This window comes from Meleagris gallopavo, chromosome 11, assembly GCF_905368555.1.
Source record: "Meleagris gallopavo chromosome 11, MGAL_WU_HG_1.1, whole genome shotgun sequence".
Lineage (NCBI taxonomy): Eukaryota > Metazoa > Chordata > Aves > Galliformes > Phasianidae > Meleagris > Meleagris gallopavo.
The window spans coordinates 12,281,930-12,295,952 of record NC_139414.1 but is presented as its reverse complement, the minus strand read 5'-3'; the positions used below and the strand labels follow the sequence as shown (position 1 = coordinate 12,295,952).

The following is a 14,023-nucleotide window of genomic DNA, read 5'->3' as shown; positions in this document are numbered from 1 at the left end:
AGGTGGAAAGGGCAGAGGACACTAAGGGTCACAGGTGCAGCACACAGGGTTGGTGGCTTGCAAGGTGCAGGAAGGGACCTAGCAGGAGGAAAAAGCAATATGCAGGCAGACGCAGCTTGCACCTACCCCCAGTCCAGGACATGTTCAGCCACCCCACCACCTCCCAGGGGAGGTTTAAATGGGATGTAAGGAAGAAGCAGCAGGGCTGGGGAAAAACCTTGCCATGTGCTTTTCCTGAGGAGCCCTCGCTGCTGGGAAGACTTGTCGTGTTTTTCCCTAGTAGCTCTTATTGCTGCCTGCCACCTGCTGCATCTGTGTGACACTGACCCGGAGAACCCCTTTGTCAGGGTGAACAGAGGTGAGATCTAAATAAGGGTTTCCTCTGATTTTCCAGGTCGGAGATTTCCAGAAAGGACTGAGCCTGGGCAACAAGCGATGAATCAGAGGCAGAACAAAACATGACATCTCCATCAGAGGGAAGAAAGGAAGACTCGATGAAACATCCCATGCTCACATTGCTCCAGCCTTTTGTTGTCTGCTGACTTCACTTCCCCCGTCTGGCTCAGGAGTGGGGAAAGCCCGATGACAGCATGCAGAGACAGATCATCGTCCTCCTTATGCCTCACTGTATGCAGCAATGTGGCAAAGCCCCCACGTGCCAGAGTGCAGCAAGTGCAGCTAGTGAGCCATGGGAGACACGGCAAGGCAGAGCTGGCCTGGTTTGGGGCTGCGACAGCCAATGGAAGGTTCAACAGATAGCAGCTGCTACTTAGCTGCTGTTCTGCACCCTGCCCGCACAGCAGACCGGACACGCAGAGAGCCAGCTGTAAGTCAATACTACTGCTATATGCCAACCAAACTGTTGCTTTCTTAGAAATCAGCGTGCATTCATGTGTGAGCCCATTTGCTCAATGCCACACCAAGGGAGGCAATGACCAGTGCAGCCATACTGTGTCCTCGCTCACCCATCGCCTACTCATCCCGTGCTGTACACAGATGTGTGCGTGGCACTTACATGATAGCCCTGCAGCTGGCAGACACTGAGTGGTCAGTACGATTGTCCAACCAGAACTAAATTTGTACTAAGTGCCTCCTTGCAAGTGCTAACAATAACCCAGAGCCACCACTTGTAAAGCATTCATGTTGTTTCTGTGCTTCTCATTTAACTACACTGCAATAAACCGGTGCTTCTGTTCATGAATCCCATCCAGCTTGCTCCACGCATTGCTCCTCCTTTAGAGATGGCTCTAGCTACTGCCTGGCTCACTGAAGTTTAGTAGACCTCCCAAGCAAGATGGTGGTTATTTAACTCTACAGAGGTCCACTGCCTTCTTTCACAGCCTACAAGAGGAATTCCACACCAGCAGCAGTTTATTCTCATTGCCTGGAACAGCATACAACAGAGGACAAGCTACAAACTTGCTGTGAATGCCAATGTTCTTAACCTCAGGCCTGTTGAGCACCTTCTTCAGGCTACCCAGGAATATCCCTGTTTCAAAAAAACAGGTTCCAAAAGGACTCTGAGAGTACTGGGTCTCACACCCAGGAAGCCACATGGAGAGGCTCATTAATCCAGTCCCAGCTTCTGAGCAAAAGGAAAGAGCTTTCAAGAACAAGTCACACAGTTAAGAACTAAAAAGTGAGAGCTACCAAATGAGTACTGTCTCCAAATGAGTCTACCTGCAAGCTAGAATATTCATCTCACTCAAAGTATTTGTAAGTACTAAGACCAAAAGTCTCGCTATTACCTAGTATCTGCCTTTGCATATCAAAGGCTTGAAAGGGCTGGCAGCTGGGGAGCAAGCGTAGGTAATGAGAACAACATACTAACACTGAATATGCTGTTCTCACACCTGCATGCTGGAGTCTTCAGTGAAGCACAGCTCAGTTCCATGCTGAAACTGAGGACAAGGCCAGCAGCTGCCTGGCCAGCTTCTAAACAGGCGGTGGCACCTGCTGACCCTCAGCCACCATGCTGCAGAGCCCTGGGTATCTGCATGGCACACCAGTTTCGAGCCACACTGCAACACACAGCAAGTTGTCCCATGCTTTTCACATCACTGTCAAAGCTTAGGGATGAAAGCATTTACTACGAAGCTGAATCTTCAGGAATGTGACAAAGTCTTAAAAATAAGCAGTAGAATTCATCACAAGTGTACATTTCAACCAGCATCTATCTTACTTTCCTCTAAAATAGAGGAAGACTATCAGCTTCGTATGGTAGATATTACTTTCTTCCTCACACATCCTGCACTGGGGCTGAGAATAGAAACCAAAAACAAAGACATTTGCATCATACCATTTCCCCCTGTCACTTCCACCCCTCCTCCCTCTCCTGCCCTTTTTAAAAGCTATTTTCCAGCATGTTCTCCCGAAAATACCATTTTGTTTTCTCACAAAACACTGCTGGCAATGTGAGGCTTAATATTTGGAGTACTCCAGGCAACCTTTAAACAACAGTTAAAGCTGTGCTCCTGTGTAAACCTCCCCATGCTGTTTGCATTTTTCCTCGCCCACGGAGAGCTCTCTCTCCCAAGCCAGTCATACAGAGTGGTGTGAGCACAGCAGCCAGCAGTGCCCTCCCCAGGGCAGGGCAGCAGCCCAATGCACGCTGACCGAAGTGCAGAGCTGTGTGTGGAGGTGGACACGGATTTTCTTTCAGCTTCCCATCTGTGTTGTGTACACCGAGTGCCATCGCAATGTGCAGTGACTACAGTCACTTTGGGCAAACGCTAAGGTGGATAAAAGCACATTTTCGTTATACTGTAGAGAAAAGGTGTGGTCCTTGCTGCGGAGATTCGTAAGCTGTATCTGAACCAAGCCAACTGTCCAAACGCTCAAAATGCTTTCATTGCAACGTTTCTAATCCTTTCTTTGACTGGTAATCTCTACTATTTTACAAATTTTATGAGAACTACAGGCTGAGCAGGAATATGTCTGGAGTGCAAGAGTTGCCTGGCTTTAACCACCACATACAGACTGAGCACAACAATGACAGTCTGGAGTGCTAAAACCAAACTGTGAAGGCACAAGAATAGCTGACAACAAACAATTCTGGTACTAAAATAGGGCTGGGTACTCCTGTAAACAGGTAATTCGTCCCACTGGGCAAGAGTAGTCAGAACAGTTCCTCTGACGCTGTTGGTTTCTAAGATGTTGGGAGAAGTTTGGGTTGGAACATCTAAGAAATGAGAGCCGGAACCTTCAACATCTTGAATGTGTGAATAGGTAAAACCTGGAGTTGCTCTTACAACTGGAACTGATGTAGATGTGCTGGTATCTATGTCAGACACTGCTGTTACAGTCGTCTCCCAGGATGATTTCAAGTGCTCCATCATAAGAGAAGTCGAAGTCTGGAAATAAGTGGACTTGAACATCTGGTATGTAATGGCTGTGGTTGGCAGGCACTTCAAGTGGTGATCTGTTAGAGCCAGAAGAGAGATGTTCCTTAATGAGAGTGGGCTGTCACACATTAGAGATTGTGCTTCTTTTACGACCTCTGTGCTCTTCTGGAGCCACTCTCGGAAGCCAAGAATTTGGCAATCACATTTCCAAGGGTTGTCATTAAGGTAGACTTCTTGCAGCTCAGGTAAAGTGGTAAATAGATCTTCAGGAAGAGACTGCAGCTTAGTACTATTGAGGTAAACTTTCTGGAGGTGCTTGAGATTGTGGAAGAGGCTTCTTGGAAGAACTTGAAGCCTGGAACTGAAAAGGGAAACGTTCTGCAGCTTCTGAAGGCTCTGGAAGATGCCCTCTGGCAGACTGGAAATATTATTTGTATGCAGAGAAAGGCCCTGCAGTTCTTTCAGACCGCTGAACACATTCTCAGGAAGAACACTAAGCTCCGGATTAAAACTCAGCACAAGAAGCTCCAAATTTGTCAAGTTACTGAATACAAAATCTGGTATCGTTGAGAGCTTTGTGTGATACAGCCACAGGCTACCAAGATTCCTCATTTCTCCAAACAACACTTCTGGAAGAGACTTGAGTGGGTTCCCATATAAGGTCAATTTAGACAGATCATGCAAGTGCAGAAAGAGCCCAGGGGGCAAAATCTCAAGCTTGTTTCTGGAGAGCGTTAGGCTTCTAAGTTTATGAAGGTGATGAAATACATCAGGGGCAATAGACTGAATGTCATTGGAATGCAGAAAGAGTTCCAGCAGCTCCCTCAGGCTATCAAATATACCAGACTCTATTGAAGAGAGCCTGTTAAAGTACAACATCAGCTTCTCAAGCTTAGTTAATGCACTAAATATATTTCTAGGCAGCACTGCCAAAGAATTTCTTGACAAATTCAGTACTTTGAGTTTGGCAAGTTTCTTCAGCACACCACTGGGAAGTGATCTTAGTTGGTTTTTGTTCAAGAAAAGCTCCTCCAAACTGCCTAGTCTGTCAAACAGATTCTCTTGGATGGATTTCAGCCTGTTATTTTCAATGATCAGTTGCTGAAGTTGTACCGTGTCATTGAACACATCTGGAGGAAGTTCAACCAGATTGTTATCTAGCAGTTTGAGGGCTTTCAGCCTTCTCAAGCCTTTAAATGCCACCGGTGAAATCAGAGCGATATTGTTTGAAGACAAGATGAGATGCTGCAGTTCTCCCATCCCAGCGAAAACATCTTGCACATATGTTACATTAGTGTTTGTTATGTGAATTTTTGTCATATTGCAAGGAAGATTTAATGATTCCAGGTCTTTTATGCGAGGACCAGAGCAATGAATCGCATTTTTGAAAGAGCAGTCGCATTTCTCAGGACAAACAGATGCCTCCAGCTGGAAGAAAAGCTTGATCACCACTGACAAACGAATCACCAACATTCTTGCTGAAACACCAGAAACATTAGCTGTTACAAGAGATGAGAGAGTGTCAGAATTTGATCACAGGTAGCTAGTAACATAGCAGACAAAGCTGTATGAATATACCATAATATCTGAAATTTCTCTTGGCTTGAAAACCAACTTCAAAATCTATTGCTGCTGACTGCAAATATTTTGAAGGAGTTCAGCTTATACTGAGAAGTACAGATAAAGCTCTTCTGTAAATCAAGTACCCCTTATTACTATTTGTAGCAGCCAAGGATGACTAAAGCATGTGACAATCACAATGAAACCGCTTAAATCGTCAAAAGATGTATTTATTTGAACTGAAAGGTATCATTGCTAAGTTATATGGAAAAAGTCTTAAAAGATCAGACAGCCCTGAGCCAATAATATTTTTATTGTAGGTTACCTAAAAGTATAGTTTTAGCATGCAAAAATAGATAACAGAGGTAAAAAGGGCATCCTACAACTCTTGCAATATTATATGGCCAAATTCAACACACCTCAGAGCTCTGTAAAACCATTTCTCAGCACTTGGAAGCGATCACTTCTTGGAAAAGCTCAAGAACACACAAGAAGCAACAGGCTATTTTTGAAAAAAATACACAAGAGCTTATCTAACAAAGGATGGCCATAAGCGTCTGATAATCAGCAAGTCTCACTTCAACAACTTAACACTACTCCACATTACTGAAGTATTAAAAATAATGAAAGGGAAGGAATGAAGTGTTGTGACCTCAGCTAGAAAGCTGGACGAATAAAGGTAGATCTGCATGAAACATACTCAAAACTGCAAGTTGCATCAATTCCCAAACAGGAAAGCAATCATTAAACCATTGTAGCTGTAATGATAATATTTGAAAGACCAAGTCAAACAGAAACCCTTCACAGTTTACATTTATTTCCTTAGCAAAATCAACAAGTCCAAGTACATCAGAAACCTGAACATCAAGGAACTGGCTGAAGCACAGGAGAAGCAGCAGCTGAGATTGCCACAGACATGACTGGAATTGCTGTAACTGTGTCAGTCTTCAGCACCAGGAGCACTGAGATGGGAGAACACCATCCCAGCATACCCACATCTTATTTTTGTTTTTTAAGGGATATGGATGAAGCTCACCCAAACCAGCCTGACAAACAGATGTGGGTACAAACCTGATCACTTAAAAGGGAGTAAGTAGGGCTGAAAGAGGATAGCGGTCTCAAATTCTCATGTGCTTCTCTTGTGCCTGAACTGATGACAAGAGCATAAAACTATCGATCAAAACCAGCTGCTGCATCAAAGTAAAATTAACAGGGACAATTAAAAAAAAAAAAAAATTCTTGGTTTAGTTTGGGGAACTGAAGACTGGTAAAATTAGCATCTCTTCCTAGAGAAGGAAAGCAAATGGCACGTGGTGTTATCAACCGGCAATGTGTGCTGCAAAGCTCGCTCCCACTGGGCTTTGCAGACCTCTTGGAATGACACAGTAAGGCAGGAAAAAAAAAGCCTCAAGATACCAAACTTCCAAAGTTCTTTTTGTCAAACAAGAAGCTTCCATACAATCTGGGAATCTTATCTCACCTGGTAACTGCCATCATTCGTAACTGTTTATCATGGTTGCTAACTTTTTGTTCATCCTCAAATTAATTTGGAAACTTGCAAGAACGCAGTTTTGAACAGTGCCTTAGAAACTTCTCTGCTTTTTAGAGAAACTTCTTAGAAGCACAGCAGGCAATCAGGCTTCACCATGACTCTGCTCTTGAAATGGAAAGTAAAACAGCAAAATGCATCCTCTAGATAACAGTACTTCACTCACATCTGCTAACTGCTGTGAACAGCAAATGAACATTTCAAGCTTCAGAGCCTTTTTTTTTGCCTACACCAAGCTGTGGAAGCAACTAGTTTCCACAGGTTGTATGAAACTCCTAAAGAAGTCTGAGGTCATTCAGGAAACAGGAGAAAATTTGAAGTCTCAACAAATCCAACAACACAAGATACCTTTGACAGCAGAATGTGTACCCAAACAAGCACAAAACAAATTTGGTTAGTCAGAAATCTGAATTTCAACATGAATTATGATTGGAAAGAAATTTCAAACTTGTTAGACACTTCACAGAAGTCTACTAAACAGATCCATTAGATTCTGTAGGAATAAATGCAGGCATTTCAAACAATCGAGTGCAATTGATAAGTACCTTCACAAGGCTGCTCTTTTACCTTCACACAGGATTGGAGTCAAAGCAATGAGAGGAATGCTTTGGCTAAGCAGACCAGAGCTGATCCACTTGGCTTCCGTTCTTCCTTCAGGTCTTCTACAGTCATAGACCAACAAAACCTAAAGCCTGAAAGATTCTGAAGAGAAAAAAGGTGTTAGTTACCAAAATCTTCGTTTGAAATTTTTTGTAATTAAGTCCTTTGTTAACCAGGCATTTGAAACACCTTGTTTTCAACCTGGAAATAACATGCACTGTCAATAAATGTTTAAACAGAGCATGAGCTGCTGGATGGAAAAGATACCTTCACTTCAGCATGGTTTCTCTGAAGATGACTGTGACAACGGCAACAGCTCAGAGCTAGGAGCATTCATGCAAGAATCTCTTTAAGATAATGCGTCTCACACTGCAAAGGTCAGGAAGACCATTTGGATAGAGAGAGTGGGAAAGAATCTCTCACCTCTAGGTCTGGCTTTTAAATGGCTTTTATACGCCGCCAGGTGAAACAGATCACCGTTACCCTAACACAGATAGCAGCACTGTCACACGCAGCGCCAGCACGTGGCACGCTCACTGCACTGCTCCCAGCTTCAAGAACATGAAGGATCTGAACAGGATAATTCCTGACGTCAGTAGGAGTTAAGCCTACATTCTTCGCCACCCCCTGCATTAGATCTAATTGTATAATGAGTGATTAAAAAGAATTTCATGAAACTAATGAAAAGAGTTAAAAATATCTGTTTGTTTTAATTTTATTTTCAAAGAGTTTCAGTCACAAAAATGATTTACAAGACTATTTACAATTCTATTATACAATTATTTATGTATGCCTCTTGACAGGGTACCATTCTAGAGCAGCAATACATATTTTAAATACAAAGATGCAGAATCATTTCAGGTTTAAAAATAAAAAGGAGGCTGAGCTTCTAGAGAGTGCTGTCATGATGATTCTTTTAATCTGTATTAGGATTGAGGAATTCATGATGAATTGAGTAATTTCCAGCTCACATAATTATCAAAGAAGATGCAGTTTGTTGAAAATAGATCTAAAAACCTGAAGCTTTACTGTATAAAATCAACATATTCAAGACTTAAAAACTGTCAAAACCCCACAGCTTTCCCTTAGACATACAAAAACCTAAGTTTTACAATTCAGAATTTCATGGGAGAAATCCTACAGAACTTCAGCTCTTGCAATGATGACCAACATAAGCAGTAAACATTTGCAGCATAAAAAAAGGACTCCACATCTGCTTAGTATGATGCTGTATACACATACGCAGTACAGGAGTATTTACCCAATTTGGGATGTCTGCTCAGCACAACCTTCACAAAGGAAAAAAAATAAATAGAATTAAAAATTCAACAACTTCTTAAAAGTGCAACAGTAAAAGTTCCCAATTTAAAGTTACAATGAATGTGGAGAGTCAGTTCTGTAGGAGTTTGAGCTGCTTCTACTCAAACGTTGATCGCAGCATTTTCTTTCTACAGTAGATTTAGCTCTATATTATGTGAAACTAGTTACTGCTAATTAAATCCAAAGGGAAGAAAAAAAACCTTTAAAAATAACCCTGAGGGATATACAATTTAATGATCTTGCGATTTAATTCTAAAAAGTAACATTTATTACTCAGCAATTGCTTGTCTGGGTAGACCAGTCCTTTAAGTATGTGTATAAATAATATTCAAAAATCAGTTTATTTACAAATCCTAATACATTAAAGTAAAATACGTACAGATTAAAGTCTGCATACACAAATAATTTAATAATAAATCAAACTCCTCAACATAAGGCCCAAATATACAGCAGGAAGAAAATGTCTACTAAATATCTATTGGAGCTCACTAAATTGGTCTGTTCGTCCAAATTTAGACTTCCAAGATGAACACTAGAAGAGATTTTGCACTACAACATGAATTTCATCTTACATCAGAGCAGTTGCTTGCATTTCTGTAAACCAGAAAAATTAAACTGCTCAAAATGAGAAAAATTATAGGTGGCCAAATTCAGCTCTTGGGCAGAAAGGCATCGAACCCAGTAATTGTAGAGGATGCAAAAGCTTATTTTGTGGCTGCCGTTACAACAAGAGAAGTTTTAGGAAAAGCTGATTTATTAACCTTGACTAGATGGCAGAAGCAAATAGGTCAGAGCTCAAGCATGCAACCTCAAGACCATTCAGTGATTCCGAACGCAAACCTTGAAGAAACCTAGCTTCCGTTTGCAAAATGTTCAAGTGCAATAGGTTCGTGACCCATCAGCCACTCAATTAAGTAGAGAACACTTGGCAATTTTGGTTTTATTAATAAGAGCTCCTTAGCACGTTCTCTGGAAACAAGAATAAGTCATTCCCTCCTCACTCCCTACGTACATCTAACAAATTAGAATAATGATTGAAATACTAGCTTCATAAACCAAATAAGCTGAGAGAAATCAGTAGATCAGAGAAAGCATGAAGCAAATGCATATCAAAGGGAAAGACTTCTTTATCTTTCACTTCTGATGGAACAACCAATCTAAAGTGATCAAGGAAACGGAGCACAGAAGCTTATGCGTTGAATGGCTCCCAGGTCCAAGATGCATAGCTTCACAACAGTTGTAAGCTAAAATGGATTTCTTTAAATTTGAATACTACTTACGCAGCTTAGAATTATTCTTCGTCGATTACTCCATGCTACAGAGATTTCATAAAATCAGCACTGACAAAAATTGGCCAACTGACTCAGGTTCATGATTAATGAGCTTATCCATGTTCATGATCTCAGACCCCTTAAAGCTACCAATGCTGTCCGATGTTTGTGACACTGAGAAGCCAGGAAAATAAGACTTTTACATCGCTCTGCTGAATGAACGCTAAGAAAACCACTTCCCCTTATTCTTACTCCACCCCCAAAACCAAACAAAAATATCAGGAAAAGAGTTGACAGCTGGACAGGAGGATAGCACATAAGCATATTTATGACCAGTAAGTGCTAATAGCTTAAACCCCCAAGTTCCAGCAGAAGTCTTCCAAACCATTTAGCACCACTATAAATTCCCCATTGGCACAGTACATTCAACACTGCAGAAACTGTAATGTGAGCAGTGGGGGGATGCTGCCTATACTGCCCTACAGCACAGCGCGGGGAAATTAGGCACAACCTGAATAAAAAAATCAATTTATTAGAATAATTCTGGAATCATCTCCACAGGAATTTTAAAAAATCAAATCAGAATACACACAGCTCAAACTAATGCCAGTCAGTCAGGGATATTCAGGGCCCTCCTTCCATTTTTCACACTAGTCCTCTAAAGGACACAAGTTCCTTCTCTAAAGGATTATGACTTCTCTGGATCTGAGATCCCTTCTCAGAGGAAGGAGTATGAATCAGTCAGTTTCACCTGGCCAGAACATACTGATCAAAGTCAGTATTTTTATCATCTTCTCAAAGACACCATAGATTTCTCTGAAAGTTCAGCAAGCTGAAGATGGTTTGGAGATAAGTACTTTGTCCATTATTAAAAACAACAACAACAAAAAACCCATGCCTACCTCTACATTCTCGCAGATCTATTTTTCTAGTGGTCTTGTGTTGTGACACCACCTACTGGCAAAAAGATGCATCGCTATACCAAGTGCTTAAGCAGCATCATTAGTGACACAAGGTTTAGTTTTTTTGGTGGTTTTTTTTTTTTTTTTTTAATGATATCCATTATAAGCTTCATAGCTCTGCAGCAAGACAGAATTTAGCTCACCTATTTTCTCTTAATTTTGTTTCATACAGCTACGTATAGTGCTTAAGTTACTTTAAGTCACTAGCAGCCTCTTTGAAATGCATATGTTCTTAACATGCACAAATCCAAGCATGGGCATGTGAAAATATTCCTCCCTCCCACTACATCCATTGCAGCAACAGCTCTGGCCTTACTACTTCAAGATAATAGGAAAACTACTTTAAGATTTACAAATAAAACATGGTCCACAAAGTGATAATCTAGCCCATCTGCTGGAAAAAAGCAAGGTCTGTGGAGAAATGCATAGCTAAAGACACTAAAATATGAGACAGCAGTGTTAGATTCTCTGAAAACTTTGAGAGTATGGCCAAATGCCTCCTCCTCTGAAGTCCACTGAAGTCCTTCTCAAGGGTTAGCGAGGAAAGCAGCTAAGAACCCACTCAAAAGCAACACGCTTTCTTCTTGAAGACAGAGCATATTGCTTGTGTAGCATCCCCAGTTCCCGCTGTGGTAGACTAAAGAACTAAACTTCAAATCCAAACATTTACAGCTGGAAACACTCCTTACCAGCAGGGACAAACTTAGAGGTACACACACCAATACTTTAGTACCCTTTGGGGCACAAAGCTTTTCAGCAGTGAATATTAGAAAACAAAACAAATAAGGGTATGACAAAGTTATTACATGCCTCTAGTACTATCATGAAACCATTACATCATAGACCTTACAATTAACACGTGTCCCTGTAAGGAAATCAGAACAATGATTGAGATACTTCAGGCAAACAAAATGAACCTCTTCAACTGCCCTGCAGTTTAACTCTTCAAATACATCTCATTAAGGAATAATGAAGTTTGAAAGAAGGTGGAAGGAAACAATCATTTTTCTTCTGCCTAAGGTAGCCGCCTACATTTTTAAAATGTACAGCCATAAAATGTCAGGCTCTGAACTTTGTATTCAGAGAGATGAAAGAGCTGGAAAAAAATCGGCATTAGAACTTAAAGTTTAGGATGCTGCAATTTCAAATAAAGCCTAAAAGTTACATTCTTCTCAGTTCTAAAGACACATGCCACTAAGATCCACTGTTACGTTAAAGTGATGATTTGATATGAGCCGTTTTCTTGGGATGGTACTTTAGCTTCTGTTGTTGTTCTGGGTTTTGGTGGCCATTCTGGATCAACCAGCAGTTCCTGAGCTAGATGCATATACTTGGCTTTTGGTGTCTTCTCTCTATAACCAAACAGGGAAGAAAGGAAACAGACTCCACGACGATCCACAGCCTCCTGCAGAAGTGAACAGATTTTAAAATTAGAATACCATACAAAAAATTAATGTAACAATACAGTAGATCACTAAACAAAAAGCTGCGAGTTTACTGTGTGATTGCTAGACCTAGAAAGTACAGAACAGAAGCTCTTCTGTCAAGTCATCTCTTCTACACTACAGAAGCAATGACATGTTAAGCACGTTAAGAAATAACAATTGTTCTACATTATAGTAACATTTAAGGTCCACAGCAGCTTTCTGCATATTTTATAACAGTTTTAATAAACAGGGGTATAACAGTAACTGTTTAATGATGTCACCATTGAAGAATAAGAGAATAAGAGTCTATAAAATTTAGTAAAATTACTAAAGATTCTCCAGACACTTTCTGACAATTACTTGTTTAATTGAAGGCATCCAGCCAGCCACAAGAGGCAGAATTTAACTTGCTGATACTGTGAGACCTAACAGTGCATTCAGTAGTAGAAAAAAAGTCCTGCCAACAGGTAAAACAGCTGTAGAAACAGACACAAATTACTGAACTTAAGTTTTCTGTCCTGTTTTTCACCTCCCAGTCCTAAACATACATAACTTAAGTAGTTGGAGAAAAGAAATTCCACATTCTCAGGGCTCAATTCCTCTCACTTCTCAGCATCTAGAGTCTGTATGGATTACTCTTCTATGGAGATATATTCTAGATGGTTTTCTTCATGCTCTCAATGACTATAAATTGGTGAACTGAATCTGAGTCTTAAGGCACAACCTCCATTCTTCAGTGAGCACACAGCAATTTGTTCTTGAAGAGCCCCAGAAGGGCAAATGTACTCCTGAAGTGAATTCTTTAAATAAAATTTAATGCTGAAAATAAACCCCTAATTCTTAGCAAGTACACCCAGTTAAAAGCAGTCAGAAGCTTAAAACAGAAAAAGCTAGTTTCTACAGGATTCACACACATTTCCTTTTTGTATTAACAACAAAAGGGCAGACTTGACTAAAACTCACAGCCAACTGAAAAGCAGAAGCTTTTTTTCCTCTCAAGCCTATTAAACCATCTGTAGTAGTAATAATGGACTTCTATCTACTATTTTTTCTTCAATTTTTGCATGCTATAAATTACTGCTCTAAAGTCCTAAAACAAACTAGTAAAGAACTGGATTACACTCAGAGTCAGCAGCGCTGCTTCCAAGCAAATCAAGACACTGCCAGACCTATCATGCTAATCTATGACAATGCCAGTGAAATTTGCTAATAAGCAAACTGAAGATAAAATAGGAATAGTCTTAAAAGCAATTCCTCGGGTTTGCTTCTCAGTTCTTGCACAAAGAGCTAAGTTCTGTGTCAACAAGGACAGAAATGCAAAACCAGAAGCCTTTCCTTCTAAAATTCGAGTTAGAGCAATCTAAACAGTCTTAAGCTTAAGATAAGGCAACAGACACTTATAGATCATAAAAAAGACAAAACTGAGTTAATCTGCATGCACCCAAATGAAGACAGCAAAATACTCGTCTCCAACCTGAGGCGGCTGGGGTATGGTGAGGCGATATTCTCCTTGTTTGTCTCGATTGAACACAACCTTCCAAAGGATCATATCAAGGAGGACATTCTGTGAGACATTGCAGTGAGTAGGAAGAGTTAAGAAACTGATGACCACTGGTTATTAGTGTGCATATTACAAATAAAACCTGAAATACTGTGTTAGACATCATTCAGTGCCAGGCAAAACGGAGAGCTTATGTTATCTGTCAGTACTTAAGTGAGAAACATTTTCATTTCTGTGCTCAGAGGAAATTTAAGACTATGAACACATACTTTAAATCATCAATAAGTAGTAACGACCAAAACTGCATGCACTGATACAAACAAAAATACACATTCTTTATGTGTTTCAACACTAAAAAAAAAACAAAACACAACCTGTGAAGCACCACAGACTTTACTGCTTGAAGCCATTTTGCTTCAAACCATCTAAAACACTGGAACATCTTAGCACTGTAACAGGCTGCCCAGGGTGGTTGTGGATTCTCCTTCT

General features: G+C 40.6%; 2 protein-coding genes across 11 annotated transcripts in view; both read right to left on the bottom strand.

Annotated features, from left to right (window-relative positions):
- Window positions 1-2,843: 2,843 nt before the first annotated feature.
- Window positions 2,844-7,601, bottom strand: GP5 (glycoprotein V platelet). The gene has a single exon (XM_085233107.1). The coding sequence runs from the start codon at window positions 4,815-4,817 to the stop codon at window positions 2,892-2,894; it is 1,926 nt and encodes a 641-aa protein (XP_085089233.1). The 5' UTR covers window positions 4,818-7,601; the 3' UTR covers window positions 2,844-2,891.
- Window positions 7,602-7,738: 137 nt separating this feature from the next.
- ATP13A3 (ATPase 13A3) overlaps window positions 7,739-14,023 on the bottom strand; it is a 53,799-nt gene continuing 47,514 nt past the window's right edge. For 9 of the 10 annotated variants that reach the window (XM_085233074.1, XM_085233070.1, XM_085233065.1 and 6 more), the window contains 2 exons: window positions 13,508-13,597; window positions 7,739-12,011 (listed from right to left, as the gene is read on the bottom strand). In XM_085233074.1, the coding sequence (XP_085089200.1) occupies window positions 11,814-12,011; window positions 13,508-13,597 (288 nt within the window). In that variant the 3' untranslated portion in view covers window positions 7,739-11,813. The remainder of the gene's footprint in view (window positions 12,012-13,507; window positions 13,598-14,023) is intronic. The other variant, XM_085233072.1, reaches the window with a different exon arrangement.